The sequence below is a fragment of the Heloderma suspectum genome, chromosome 14 (assembly GCF_057233095.1).
Source record: "Heloderma suspectum isolate Gila_16-S chromosome 14, 16-S_ref, whole genome shotgun sequence".
Lineage (NCBI taxonomy): Eukaryota > Metazoa > Chordata > Lepidosauria > Squamata > Helodermatidae > Heloderma > Heloderma suspectum.
Genome location: NC_139471.1, coordinates 5,483,605 through 5,496,811, shown reverse-complemented (window position 1 = coordinate 5,496,811; position 13,207 = coordinate 5,483,605). Strand labels below are relative to the sequence as shown.

The 13,207-nt window shown below is 48.2% G+C and overlaps 1 protein-coding gene across 1 annotated transcript; it reads left to right on the top strand.

Moving 5' to 3' along the window:
* Window positions 1-6,285: 6,285 nt before the first annotated feature.
* LOC146335604 (uncharacterized) lies at window positions 6,286-13,021 on the top strand. The gene is made up of 2 exons (XM_084820889.1): window positions 6,286-6,383; window positions 9,626-13,021. The coding sequence occupies exons 1-2, from the start codon at window positions 6,362-6,364 to the stop codon at window positions 10,501-10,503; spliced, it is 900 nt and encodes a 299-aa protein (XP_084677015.1). The 5' UTR covers window positions 6,286-6,361; the 3' UTR covers window positions 10,504-13,021.
* Window positions 13,022-13,207: the final 186 nt, after the last annotated feature.

Genomic DNA, 13,207 nt, shown 5'->3' with positions numbered 1-13,207 from the left:
ACACTTCCGAGCTGGGCTTTCCCCAGAAGAGTAAGGGATGAGGAGGCATAGCAGAAAGCAAAAGAAAAAGGACAAAGAGGTCCCAAAGTGTGCAATTGTGGAAAAACCAAAATCTCTGTGCGTGGGCCAAGAGGCTGAAAAGAGGAAGGCAAGAAGGAGGAAGAAAATGGGTGTCAGAGCAAGATAAAAGAGGAAGCAGCAGCACCCGCCCAGAGATGCTGAGATCTCGGAAGCGGGTGGTGATGAACTGGCAGGGCTGTCTTGGTCCCCTACCAGGGTCAGCTGAGGGGCGCTGCACTCCCCTTGCTCAGCCGTGCCCGGCGTGTCTTCTCCCGGCTCTATCTGCCCCACATTCCCCATCCTCAGGGGTCGGGCACCTCCAGAAGTTTGGCAACAACACAACTCCCGTTATCCCTCGTCATTGGCCACCCTGACTGAGGCTGCTGGGAGCCGTAGGCCCAAACCCCTGGAGGGCCATAAGCAACCTACTCTTGCCCTACCTCAAGTTGGATGCCAGTGGATGCCTGTCCTACCAGCTGAACCGGCCTTCCCCCAACCTGGTGCCTTCCAGATGGTTTGGACTACAAGTCCCATCTTCCCTCATCATTAGCTGAACTGGCTAGGTCTGGTGGGGATTGTAGGCCCAACCTCTGGAGGCCCAAACCATCCCTACCCTTTAAATTGTGCCTGTGAATGCCTGTCCTGTCTGCTAAGCCACCCTTCCCCACCCAGTGCTCTTCAGATGTGCCAGGCTGCAACTCCTAGCATCCACAGCCAGCATGGCCATCGGGAGGATGCCGAGTTGGAGAGGCTGAGCTGAATGTCCCAGTTATTCACCCAGGCATTTGGACACTAATTCCGGCCCGATAGTTGCAGGCTGCTTTTGTGGTATTCATTCCAGGCTATAAAGCAGGGACGAGTTTGTGTATTATGGAGGAACACTTTTTGTTTTGTATTGTTGTTAGAGCATGTTTTTATGATGTTTTATTTTCAAAATTTATCTTATTGTGCTAATTATTGTTTATATTGATTTTGCTCCCCCCTCCCCTTTATATTAATTATGGATTTCGGTATTTGTGTGTGCAAGTTGCTTTGAGGCTGTGGGAAGCATGCATAATGCTTATTATTATTATTATTAATACATGGAATCGTCATGTTCAGATGCAGTCTACCTTGGAATATCAGTTGCTAGGGAGTGACAGCGGGTGAGAGCTCTTTTCTTCAGGCCTTTCTTGGGAGCTTCCCAGAAGCATCATTGAGCCACTGTGGGAGACAAGTTGCCAAGGGCGCAATCCTGTCGGGATGATCGGAAGCCTCCGAACTCAGGGGTTTATGGTTATCTGATGCAAAGTGATCTTTGCCTCCCTGCTCCTCCCGCTCTGCATTTTCGCTAGATGGGCTGTTTTGCTCGTGCAACTGGGGTGTGTCAGAGGGGGAGGAAGGAGGCTGAGAGGCCTGGAGATAGCTTGTATCCAGGCCTCTCCAGTCCCCGCCCTGCCCCGCCCCGCCCCGCCCATGGAACACCCCCTTTACTCCGTCTCTGACCTTGGATCCAGGAATCCAAACTATCCTATCCCCCCTCCCCCCACTGTCTAGGGTCCATAGGATTGCTCCCTAAGCTAGAAGTAGAAAAGTGACTTAAGGGGTAATCCTGTGCATGTTTAGACAGAAAAACATGGCTGGCTGGGGAATGCTGGGAGCTGCCGGACTTTTTACTGCCTAACATGCATAGGGTTGCATCCTTACCAAGGCCACAGACTGAGTGTAAGGCAGCGTTGGCATCTGAGCCGGCCAACCCCGCCACCTCCAGATCATTTCTCCTTGCCCCAAATTGCTACTCCTGACCCAGCATTTGCTGTGATGCCATAGTACACCACCACGGTCTGCACTGGTCCTGTCTTCACCCCATTCCACACCCAGAAGCGTATACGCCAGCTTCCCTCAACCAGGTGCCCGACTCCCATAATCCCCAGCCAGTACGGCCAACGAATGTAGGGTAACACATCGGGAGGGTCCTAGGTTCGAGGAGGTGCTCTGTGTTCAGGCAGTATACCTGCAGCTGTCCTGATGATGTGGGATTCCAGTGCCCATCAACCCCTGCATAATGGGATAATGGGAGATGTAGTCCAGCCACATGGCAGGGCACAAGTTCCCCACCTTGGAAGATACCAGTCAGTGAGAGACAGATTTGTCTCACTAAACCCTCTGGTGTTCAAATATATACTGCACCAAAATATGGAGTCTTCATTTAGTACTTGATGGATGTCAAATCACACCAGCTGATGTTTCCCCTTCCTCCCAACTATGAAAGGTGCAGGAGCCCCCATCCTCTCTTGCATTTGGCCACCCCAGTCAGATTCAGGGTTGCCCATTTTTTTCCCAACTCTCGCTCTTGTGCTTTTAATGGCATCTTGACTTTCAGACGACAGCAGATGCTAACACTTCATCCTTGGCTTTGAAAACTTTCACCTGCCAACTTTTATTTATTTCTACATTTTTTGGCCCACCGTCTGGCCCACCTTCCCCCCTGCACACACACAAGGCAACTGGCAATGCTTTTCTCTGGCACATTTCTGAGAATCTTTGGGCTAAAAATGTAAAAATAAATAAAAGTTGGCAGCCTATTACAGGATGTTATTAGCCAGGTTTTCCCCCAGAACCTCTTAAATTAAACTGATGTCTGGTTCACATGGATCCCTTGTTTGCATTCCAAACCAGAATTTGCTGGCTTTAAGACCCAGGGGAGACTGTGGCTTGGGAGGGAGAAGATCTTCTGTTATTTGCACGGCTGGGGAGGCATCTACCTGAGCGCAGGTAAGAGAGGGGTACACGGGATCGTCTTTGGCAAACTTGCAAGAGCAGCTCGGAAGGGAAGACAACTTTTTGTACGGGTGCTTTGCAAGGTAGGCCATCTAAGTTACACAGATGGGGATGCCCAGGTGTTCCTTTTAAGTTCTTGTATACCTGAACTTTCTTCTCTGCTGTCCTTAAGTCTCTTTCCTTAAACAGGAAAAACACACAGATTCAAGAACACTTTTCTGTTTTCTTGTGAATCTAGAAACAGAAAAGTGTGCCAGGAACAAAATGTTTCCACCAGAGTTTAGCTTCGAGTAATACAGAAGTAAAGGTAGGAAGAAATGTGTAAAGCCGCCTTTACCGCAAGCTGTGGCCCATTGGGAGGAGGACATCAGGATGGGGAAAGTCTGGTTTAAGGAATGAGGAAGGCATCGCAAAAGAGCTTAAAAAATAAACCCAGAAACCTTTCTTGGGGGTCCTTGCATCGCTCACCAGCTTAAGGTTGCCAACTTATGAACAAGTCCCTGCAGCTATGCCTTAGCAGCCGTGTTGATCTGTAGCCATTTGCCAGGTGTATAAAGGCTCAACCCCATGCTCTGAAGCTGTTGCTAAAGATGTGGAAGTATTTTCCTACTTCTCTACCCCGTCCCAGTTACTTTGGCAACCTTAGTGGCAGAAACTTTGGGATTTTTCCCAGTTACTGCAATCCAAGGCATGTTTGCTAAGAAGTGAACAAGGTCAGCCTGTTCAGGATTTCAGCCTCAGGCTCTGGTTTTAGAGCTATGACAACAGACCATTTCCTCTTGCTGCCCCCAAAGCAGAACAAACCAGTGCTCATTCTCCTCTCCCTCTACTCCTCATCCAGTTCAAGGCAGCATAGACAGTTGAGTGCTGGGGAAATGGCTATAGGTAACTCGAGGAAGTGAGCCAAGCTGCATTTTGCAAGAAAAAGCTCACCCCGCCACCCCAAACACACTTTTTTGGTGTCCTGTTCTGGGTAAAAATGCCTCCTCTGCCTTACTTTATGTTGATCGGCCCAAACCTCTGTTGACTGTTCCTGAAGGAGGACAGGGCTCCTCTATCTTTAAGACGTAGGATAGGCTTTTTGGGAGTTTATAGGACTTGTTTCTGGCTAAACATGGATAGGATTGCACCCTATGTCTGGCTGGGGCATGCTGGGAGTTTTAGGGCCTTTTCTGGCTTGCACCCTTAAAGTACAATGTGCTGGTATTTTTGTATCTTGGCCCTGCCCCTTTTGCCTTTGGCCCTGCCCACCCCTGGAATGTGGCCCGCAGAGAGCTTCTGCAAAATGGAATTTGGCCCTCTGGCTGAATGAAGACCCCAGCTTTAAGAGTTAATTAAAGGAGGGAATTGTGGCAGGCGTACCTTTTCTTCCCCTGCGGCACTGTGATATGAGAAAGCAGCAGCTTCTCCTGTTACTCTGTAAAATGCCTTTTTAAAATAAGGTTGAAAAATAGTAACAATAAAAAGGGGCTCTATTTAGGTAGCTGCGCTTAATCCCAGGGCTAGGGATCGTCACTGCTTGGATGGGGAGACTGTCGTGGAACCCCTAAGTACAGTGCTTTGAGTTCTGTGTGGAGCAAAGGTGGGGGATGTACACGAAATAACTTAGTGAAATGAATGACGTTTTAATCTTAAGTTTTAATTAAGATCTTATTTTTAATCTGGATTTTATTGATGGCTGCCTTGAACACCATTTTTAGGTGGAAAGGCAGGTTATAAAAAAATAAATGAACAATAAATAGAATAACAGTGCAGTCCTGTACATGTCTACTCATAAGTAAACCCCACTGAGTTCAACAGAATTTTCTCCCAGGTAAAAAGTGTACAGGCTTGCAGTTTAAGGGTGCAATCCTATGCATGTTTAGGCAGAAAAAGCTCTACAGCTCCCAGCATTCCTCAGCCATCCTGTCCAGCTGGAGAATTGTAGGACTTTTTTTCTGCCTAAATATCCATAGGATTGCGGCCTAAATCTATTAAGAGACCCCAAGAATTTGCACTAGGAGTAAGGCTGCAGTCCTCAACACATTTAAGTAAGCTCCATTGAATACAGTGGGACTTACATGTTAGCCGACACACGCTGTAAATTGCGGTTATGAATTTGGGCAAGATTCAAAGCAGGGCAAGGTTCCTGTGCAGGAGGAGGCACAGGTTTAGCTTCAGCTGTTGAATTTCATACGGGATTTATTTATTCTTTTTGTTCCATCTGTATATCCTACCCTTCCTCCAAAGAGTACACAATTCTCCCCATCTCCGATTTCATCCTCGCAACAACCCTGTGAGGTAGGTTAGACTGAGAAAGAGGGACTGTCCCAAAGTCATGCAGTTGAAATCGCTTTCTCGGCATTCAGAAACAAAAGGGATTGGATCCAAATCTAGGTGCGTGTAACTGTGCTGCCCCTTCTAGCCCCCATAAAATGCTACACAGGTGGGCGGGTGTAAGGCCCTGCTGAATGGGGGAAGCTGTGGTGCAGGAGGGATCCCCAAAATTCAGGCAGCAGCACCTTTTGTAAGCAGAGCCCTTCTGTCCACGGAAGACGGATCCCAGATCCAACCCAAGGGGTTTTGTGAGCTCTTATAAAATCCTGGCTTGGCAGTGTTTATAGAGAAAGATTAAAAGGAGGCACCATTTCGTCTGTAAAGATCAATAAACTAAAGATGCTGGGTGGAGCAGATTGAGTCCAGGGTAAGGGTGAAGATAGGAAAATAGCATAAGGCAAGTTTGAGCGAAAAACAAAGACTGCTCCACAGAATTTCCAGCTCTTCCAGTTCTTTCTAAAAAAATTTCTAAAGATAACTTTAAGGCCAAGTGACTATTTCTTCAGGCTTGGTCTGCGCATGCAGTAGAGAAAGATGGTAGCATTCAGCAGGCAGAGTGGATTTTACTGATTCAGACAGCATTTCTGAATGCTCTGTCAAGTTTTAAAAAAAACATCCCTGCAAGAAGAAGATTAGCACGTAAAGGTGCAAGGCTGTTGGCCAGCCCTCTCCCTGCAGTGCTAGCAGATGGAAACAAAAAGCATGCAAAAGGTTTCCAAAATAGTCCCCCCCTTGTGCAGTTTCATAGAACAGTACTTAATATTCATGTAGCACTTCCAAGTGTTCACGGTGCTTCACGTCTGTTATCTAGATGTATTCCTGACAACAACTCTGCAAGGTAAATCAGTATTATTATCACCTGTATCATAGGTTCAAGGACTGAGGCTTAGAGGGGGTGGCTTGCCTAAGGCCTCACAGTACATCCTTCCTCCACTTGGGGCCTTCCCAGTGGGTTGAACTACATATCCCAGCTTCCCCAGACAGCTGGCTGGGCAATGGGAGTTGTAGTTCAACCCATCAGGAGGGCATCCGTTTGGGAGAGGCTCCAGGGCTTTTGGCTGTTTCTGCCGCAAGAGACTACTGTGGGTTACCCCATTTTGGAATCTGACCCGGTCACTTTCTCTCTTCCCCTCCCTCCCTGCTTTCAAGGTGCCGGATGTAAGGGAGGAGCGCTCGGAAACAGGGCTTTGCGTGGAGTCTTCCTTCCCGGGACAGTCCCAGGAAAATGTCCATCCTCCGAGCTGAAAGTAAGTAACCGTGGGAGGGTTTGCGCATTTCTGGGGGTCGCCGGCAATTTGGATCACACAGAAGGAAGTGGCTACTCACATAACGCATGATCAACTTATGGTTCATTACGCTTCGCGTGACGCATAATGAACCCCATTATGCACAAGGTGCAGTGATAACTGTTTTATCTGGTGCTCTCCAGATGTGTTGCACTACAACGCCCAGAATGCCCCAGCAAGGGAGCAAGGAGGCCATGGCATCTTCTGCTCCTCCTTCTCTCCACCACTCTTGTCTGGGCTGGAGCAAGAGGCAGGGGAACAAGCAGGTTGCAATGGGGAAGAGGACGAGCAGCTGCAGGGAGGCTCTTGTCACTGGGCCCCTGCCGTGGGGTAGGCCCTCGGCACATGCCCAACCATGCCTACCCTTGGCGCCGGCCCTGCACAGAAGGAAGTGTTTTTACATGATGCATAATGAACCTGTAGAACATGCTGCCAGAAGATGTGGTGATAGACATGAACACGGATGGCTTTTACACCGACGCATATAACCATTGTTAGAGGGCTGTTTTGCATTAATTTCTCTAATCCCCTTTTAATAGAAAGGCAGCATGGTGTAGTGGTTAGAGTGTTGGGACTCAGGAGACCCTGGTTCTGGTCCGCACTCGGCCATGAAGGTCACTGGGTGACTTTGGGCCAGTCACTGACTCTCAGCCTCACCTACCTCACAGGGTAGTTGTTGTGAGGATGAAATGGAGACGAGGAGGAAGAGGAGGAGGACAACCATGTAAGCCGCCTTGGGTTCTTTGCAAGAGGGAAAAAGATGGGATAGAAGTTTAATAATAATAATAAAAAAAATTATTCAGGCCCACCTTTGCCGTATAACCTGGTCTGTTGCTGAAGGGAGGTTGAATCAATGGATGCTGTTCCTTTATTTTTTTGCTTGTGTTTTTGCTTGTGTTTTTAACTCATTTGCTCTTATGCTATGTTTTAATTAAGATTTTGTTTTAATGTATTTTATCATCGTTAAGATGTTTTAAGTGCCATTTTTGGCCAGAAAGGTTGTTTTAGATATATGTGTGTCTCTGTCTGTCCGGTTTGTTTATATGTTCGTATGTAAAGGGGTTTGGGGACTCTGGAGACCTGGGTTCTGGTCCGCATTTGGCCATGAAGCTCACTGGGTGACTTTGGGCGCCTAACCTACCTCACGGGGTTGTTGTGAGGATGAAAGGGAGAGGAGGACGACCATGGAAGCGGCCTTGGACTTCTCGCAAGAGGAAAAAGGCGGGATATAAATATAATAATAACATAAATAAAATAATAACATAAATAAAAATGGGAACATAAGAGGGTCTCTGCTGGATCAGCCCCAACAGCTGGCGGGTGGGTTCTTCCAGGAAGCCCATAAGCAGATCTGGAAGCATCTGCTATTTGGAAGCCAAGGATGTGGAACTCCTCTAGCTGTTGACCCTTCTTTTTTCTCTGGGAAAGATGGTTCAGTTCCAGAGACCCAAACAATCTGTCGGTCCTGGCCTTCATTCGGGAATCGGACAGAGACTACTAATCCTATTGGCTCTAGGCAGACCTAGACAAAGAGATGGCATGTTTTGGAAAAACCCTTTGTATCACTTCCTTGGTGAAAAGAACTGCAGGTGTGTGATACGTGCAGTCAAAGGAGCTGTTTCTTTTTAAACGTAAAACTTGACCATAGGAAAGATTGGTTTTCAAATGCCTGAGCTGCTTGCTCGGGAAGCGCAAAACAGAATTTTTATCAGTGGGTCTGACAACTCCTTTCACGCATTGCTGCAGCATTTTCATCGTGATTGCACAAACCAGTGGAGTCTGGTGGCTCCGATGTTAGTGGGGCGGTGAATCCCTTCTGGGTTTCAGTCAGGACCAGCCAGAACTCTAAAGGAGCTACCCAACTGCGAAGCATCATGGAGAGCTCCTTTAGAGTTCTGACTGAAACCCAGAGCAGATTCACTGCCCCACTGCCATCGGAGCCCCCAGCTCCACTAATTCTTTTGCTTGGATGCTCCCCCCCCCCCGGGCATCCATAGAACCCACGGCTCTGGCTAGACCTGCTTTGGCATCAGGGTAAAAGCTGGCAGAAGGGTGTGAGGGACAGTGCGTCTCCGGGCTGGTTCAGACATGTGTGAACTCTCCGTGATCGCTCAAGACACTTGCCCTCTTGGAGCTGAATGTGTGGACTAAATTCCCCTGCAAAACACACCACCGTCTTGGGGGGCAAATCTGTGGTGTCGTGTCTTTAGTGATCTGTTCACACCTGCAAGTCAGCCGTTGTTTCCTGTCTGGGCCTGAAGTGATAAACTTGCAGGCGTTGAAGCTTGGGCAGAGTCTATACATGCAGCAGAACGAGGATGCTAGAGTCTGAAAGGCATAAAAGTTGTGTGTGTGTGTGTGTGTGGGGGGGGCTGTATCACTTCAGATTGCAGCTGCTGGGGTGTACCTTTTTTGAATGCTCCCCCATTAAAAAAAAAACCCAAACCCTGCAAATGGAAAGCTAGTGCTTCAGGGAGAAAGTTTCTGGCCCAGCCCATTAATTGCTGGGTTGTTTTTCTGCTTGCAGGGAGTTTTATCGATTATACACTAACCGACGCACCCAGCTTCACACAGCCTGGGATAGCCTTTACGTTGGTTTCTTGGCTTCACCTTATCAAACTACTCAGCTGTCAGAGTTTGGTACATTGTGCCTACCCCAGCTGAGCGGCACGCCCGCTGGCACCCCTAGGCATGTCCCTGGCCACCGTACACCCCTATAGCTCCTGTAGGAGGGGTCTGGCCACGTTGTTCCCGCGAGAGGGGGCTGCCATATAGCTCTGCCCCTTGGAATACTCCCCGCTGCGGATTTGGCTGCAGTGACAATGCACTTGTTAGGGGATCCTGCCACCTAGTGACAGAAGATAGTGACACAGGCTGCAAACGCGTGGACACATTTAGATTAAGTCATGCATTTTAAAAGCCAAGTCTCACCAAGGCCCACAGCCCGGTGGTCCCCTTAGTATGCATGTCAGGTGTCTAGGTTTCACAGTCTTGACGCTATGGCATTGGCAGACAGACACACATCCCCTATTATCATTATTGGGAGCATTCCAGAATGAGATCCTCTGCCTGCTGTGGTCTGAAGTGGTACAGCCCATGCTGCCATTTCAGGACTCTACCATCTCATTCATACCCCAGGTCCACCCTGAAGCTTCTGCTTTTGATCATGATGATGACGATGTTTTCCTTCCTCCCTGTGCTAGAAGACCGAGATACACGAGGAATGAGGAAAGTTGAGGAGAGTTACGTGGACTGCAGGAACCTTCCAGAATCCTGGAAGCGGGAGGAGGCCAAGGCCGGAGAAAATACAGCTCCTTCTGCATCCTCGGAATCTCCGGAGCCGTGCGATTCTGACTGCCCCCCTTCTGTTTTCCTCGCCGCCTTTTTGACCCTTGTCTTCGTCTTGGTGTCTCTGCTCCTGCTACATCACGATAACTGCCGCTTTCGTTTGGATGGATGCAGGGGCTTGAGTCCCAACCCAGCTTGTGTGCTGGAAAGTGGCCTCGGACCCCTTCACCTCCTTTTCCCAAACCAGCCAGAAGCAGTATGGCAGACTCTCCAGCAATATGCGTGTGGCCAGTTTGGAGGGCCTCATCCTGACGTGTCTGGCATCTTGGCTGCGGCTGGGTTTGGAGAAGCGAGGGGTACGCTTCTGTGCCTCATGAAAGCCTCTCTTTCGTTCCTGGCCCAGGAACGGGCCGTGTGGGTTCAGTTTCCGGAGCGCAGTGGTGTCTGGCATTCTTGGATGAGCCTGCAAGAGGACAGGACCCGTGATCTTTCTGCTGCCAAGATTTACGTGGGGCGAAACCTAGTCCCGTCCGGCCTGATGGTGTCCTTGCGGGGCACTGTAGCTGGCAAACGGTCAGCTACTGCCGTCAGTCTTGACCTGCTGCTGACTGGCGCGGAGCGAGCCCGGGAAGACTTCCTCTTCCACATCTCGCCTCCTGCATTGGTGTCTGAGATTCTGAGCGCTGTCCGCTTTGCCAAGAGGGTACCAGAGACATTGATGACCTCTAACAGGAGTATACTGGTCTTCTTGGTAAAGTCTGAACAGTGTTTGGAAGGTGGTTTTGCTTGTTAAGGAGCGCACATCTTGTACACCGATGCTTTCAGAAGAAAATGCAGGGGTGCTCAACCTTTTTGGCCCTGAGGGCCACATCAGGTAGAGCCAGAGGGCTGCACTTTTGCAAACTTGCACATAAATCCATGTTTGTCTCTTTAATTTTCTCAGCTTTTTTTTGTTATGCAGAGAGTTTGGAGATTCAGCAGAGATCGGAGACAAGGGAAGGGGACCTCTTGCTATCACTAGTTAGGAAACCCCGTCCTGATTTCCGACCTCTCTTTATTTTTATTATATTAAGAATGTATACACTTCCTTTCGAAACAATTTTCTCAGGAACTATCCAGGGACATGATAACAAAAGTGTATGGTAATATCGAGTTATGGGTACAGTCAGATTAAGGGGTTTTCTTTCTTTCTTTTTTAAATGGATAGCTCTTCAGTTAGATGCGTATATGTGTGCATGAGGGTATCATAGCCCCTAAAACTGCATGGGAGGAGACCTTTATCTGTGTTAGGAGTGGGCAACTTGTGGCCCTGTTTTGGCCTGCAACTCCCATCAGCCGTAGCCAGCATAGCCAATACTGAGGGATCATGGGAGTTTATTTTATTTATTTATTTCATTTCTATACCGCCCAATAGCCAAAGCTCTCCTCTCTCGGGAGCTGTAGGCCAAAACATTTGTGGGTCAGAAGTTGCCCTTCCCTGCTTTATGTGGACCAGACAGGTGTGGGAGCAACACCGGCAGCACTGACAGAGGGACATATAAAGGGGTTGTTACTATCCACTCCGACAAAACATATGCCACTAGTTTATGGCTTCTTTTCCAAGTCATCGCATAAGCACCTATGCATGTGAAATTGCGATGGAAAGCTTTGCCCTGTAACTTCTCCAGCACTGATCCCATGGGCAGCATCTAGCGGAGCCTTCCCCAAGCCAGCGCTGTCCGGGTTTGTTGCCTGTAACTCCCATCGTCCCCCAGCCATGGGCAGAATTGGTTGAGGTTGATGGCAGTTGTAGTCCAACATGTCTGGAAGTTGGGGACAGGTGATCTAGTGGGAATGGAGGGTTCTTCTCATAAACCATCAGTGAATCCACGTATTAATCTTCACTTGATGGAAAACCTATCATATGCTTACTGTTCCTTGTATTTTTATTTTGGTTTTTATAGCTGAAATTGTTTTTAATACTGGATTTTAAATGTGATTTTTCAATATTTCTATGTAAAGTGCTTAGAGATTAAGCAGTATAGATGTATTGTTGGTAAGTAAATAATTAAAGGAGAGCCCACTGCCTCCCGAGCTCTCACCATTAGGAACAGCTCTCAACATTAGGGAGTTTCTCCTAATGTTTAGCCAACATCTGCCTTCTTGCAACCTCCACCCGTTAGTTCTAGTTCCTGCCCTGATTGTGAGCTTCCCAGATGCATCTGTCCAACCACTATCAGAAGCAGAATGCTGGGCTGGATCCTTGGTCTGATGCAACACAGAGATTATTCTGCTCTTTTCACAGGGTTAGACAAATTGATGAAGGATATATAGTGTGGTGTAGTGGTTAGAGTATTGGACTGGGGAGACCCAGGTTCAAGGCCCACTCAGCCATGAAGCTCCCTGGGTGACTTTGGGCCAGTCCCTGACTCTCAGCCTCACCTACCTCACAGGGTTGTAGTGAGGATAAAGTGGAGAGGAGGAGGGCCATGTAAGCTGCCTTGGGCTCCTTGGAAGAAAGATGGGATATAAATGCAATAATAACCACCACCACCACCACAACAGAGTCTTGTGGCACTATCAAGATTAACACATTTATTCTGGCATCAGCTTTCGCAGACTATAGTCCACTTCATTGGATGCATGGAGATTGACTGAAGGTTTCGGGTTCATATGCAGCGTGTGTGCCTGTCTGGGGGAAGAACTGGAAACAGTGATGTCAGAAGGAAATTAAGTGCAGGAAATGACAATCGCATTATTAACGGGCATTCACCGTGTGGTGTTGCTGATAATAATGTGATTGTCGCTATCAGTACTTTCTGCATTTCCTTTCCTTCTGACCTGCTGACAATTCTTCGCTCCCTGCTCCCATCACAATGGGTTGGATCCAGGATTTGTCTTTTGCAAGAAGAGGGACTCTTCTTGCGGATGGTCCCCTGCCCAGTTATTGGGGATCCCCCTCCCGCACACATCACCCCATTCAGCAGGCTCTCCTGACTCTCTCGTGTAGCCTTTCCAAGGGGCTGGAGAAGTCCGCTTCTGTCGGTGCGGTTGATCCAGCATAAATCTGAATCCAAGCCCATATGCACTGTCTATACCTCAAAATCAGTGACAGCCAGCGTGGTGTAGTGGTTAGAGCACTGGACTTGGGAGTAGGGATGTACAAACTGTGTAAAATGTGCTCCGTCTGTGTTTCGCAGACTGTCAGGTGCCTTTTGTTCTGTCATCCACTCACGGGCGGATGCGAATATTTCTTTTTTTGTCATGCAGAAAAATATGTAAATAATTACTTAAGTAATTACGTAATTTACCTTAGTACATAACATTTAACGTATTGTCCCCCGTTCCATTCAATGTTTCCTCAGCAGAAACTCACTATTTTCTTACGAATTTATATGCATAAATTTTGGGAACATAAAAAAATCATCCGAAAGCCCACGGATTCTGTGTGGCCTGAGGGGGGCGCTTCACAGTGGATTCCGCAGGTCAGATTCTTAGAAGTCCGAGCTCATTTTAGT